General features: G+C 57.9%; 1 protein-coding gene across 4 annotated transcripts in view; it reads left to right on the forward strand.

Annotated features, from left to right (window-relative positions):
• Positions 1–687, forward strand: part of EPN2 (epsin 2) — a 37,114-nt gene that overhangs the window by 1,743 nt on the left and 34,684 nt on the right. Inside the window, exon 2 of one of the 4 annotated variants that reach the window (XM_007448409.1) lies at positions 634–636. The exons of the other annotated variants lie outside the window; for them this stretch is intronic. Coding sequence (XP_007448471.1) covers positions 634–636 — 3 coding nt within the window. The remainder of the gene's footprint in view (positions 1–633; positions 637–687) is intronic. 4 annotated transcript variants of the gene reach the window in all.

The raw sequence follows: 687 nt of genomic DNA on the forward strand, positions 1-687 counted from the left end.
TCAGCAGGTTTCAGTAGCGTTTTGAGAAGTGTCAAATAGGAGACTTGCATAGTAAGGTCAGACTCCCTGCCTCTAAGAATTCCCAGTGATTGTCAAGCTCAGAGAGGTCAGCGTTTCTTGTTCCACTTCTGGTTCCTGTCGTTTTCCCACTTAGTTTGAACGGCTCTGCCTAGGCAAAGTCTGTGACCTTCATGAAACCCCTTGAAAGAAATGGAACCTGCACCCCAGGGGCTCTAGGGGCTGCCCCTGCGCTAGGTTGCACCATAAAAGGAAGACTGCCCTTAAGAAGCAAAGTTGTGTGTTTCCCTCAGGGAGCCCCTCTCCACCCAAGAAAGGCCCCTGCAGGTAGGCTGAGTCCCGGGCCCCAGGCCTCCTCTTGCGGAAGTGGCCGCGTCTGGGCCGTATGGGCGGCCTGCCTTTTGTGGTCATTGTCATCTAGCTGAGGCGGCGTGCTGTCCGTGGGTCCGAGGGTGTTCCGGGGCAGGGAGGAGTGGGTGAGGCCTCGGGTCCAGTCCTACCGGCCTTGGCCTCCCTGGCCCTTCCCGGCTCATCCCCTGAGACCCTGAGCTCAAGCTGCATGTTCAGGGTCCATTCGCTGGGCCCGGCCTCTGCCGCTGCCTGTCCCTCTAACAGCCTGTCACTGTGTGTGTGTGTGTGTGTGTGTGTGTGTGTGTGTGTGTGTGTGTG

The sequence above is a fragment of the Lipotes vexillifer genome, unplaced genomic scaffold (assembly GCF_000442215.2).
Source record: "Lipotes vexillifer unplaced genomic scaffold, Lipotes_vexillifer_v1.1 scaffold533, whole genome shotgun sequence".
NCBI lineage: Eukaryota > Metazoa > Chordata > Mammalia > Artiodactyla > Lipotidae > Lipotes > Lipotes vexillifer.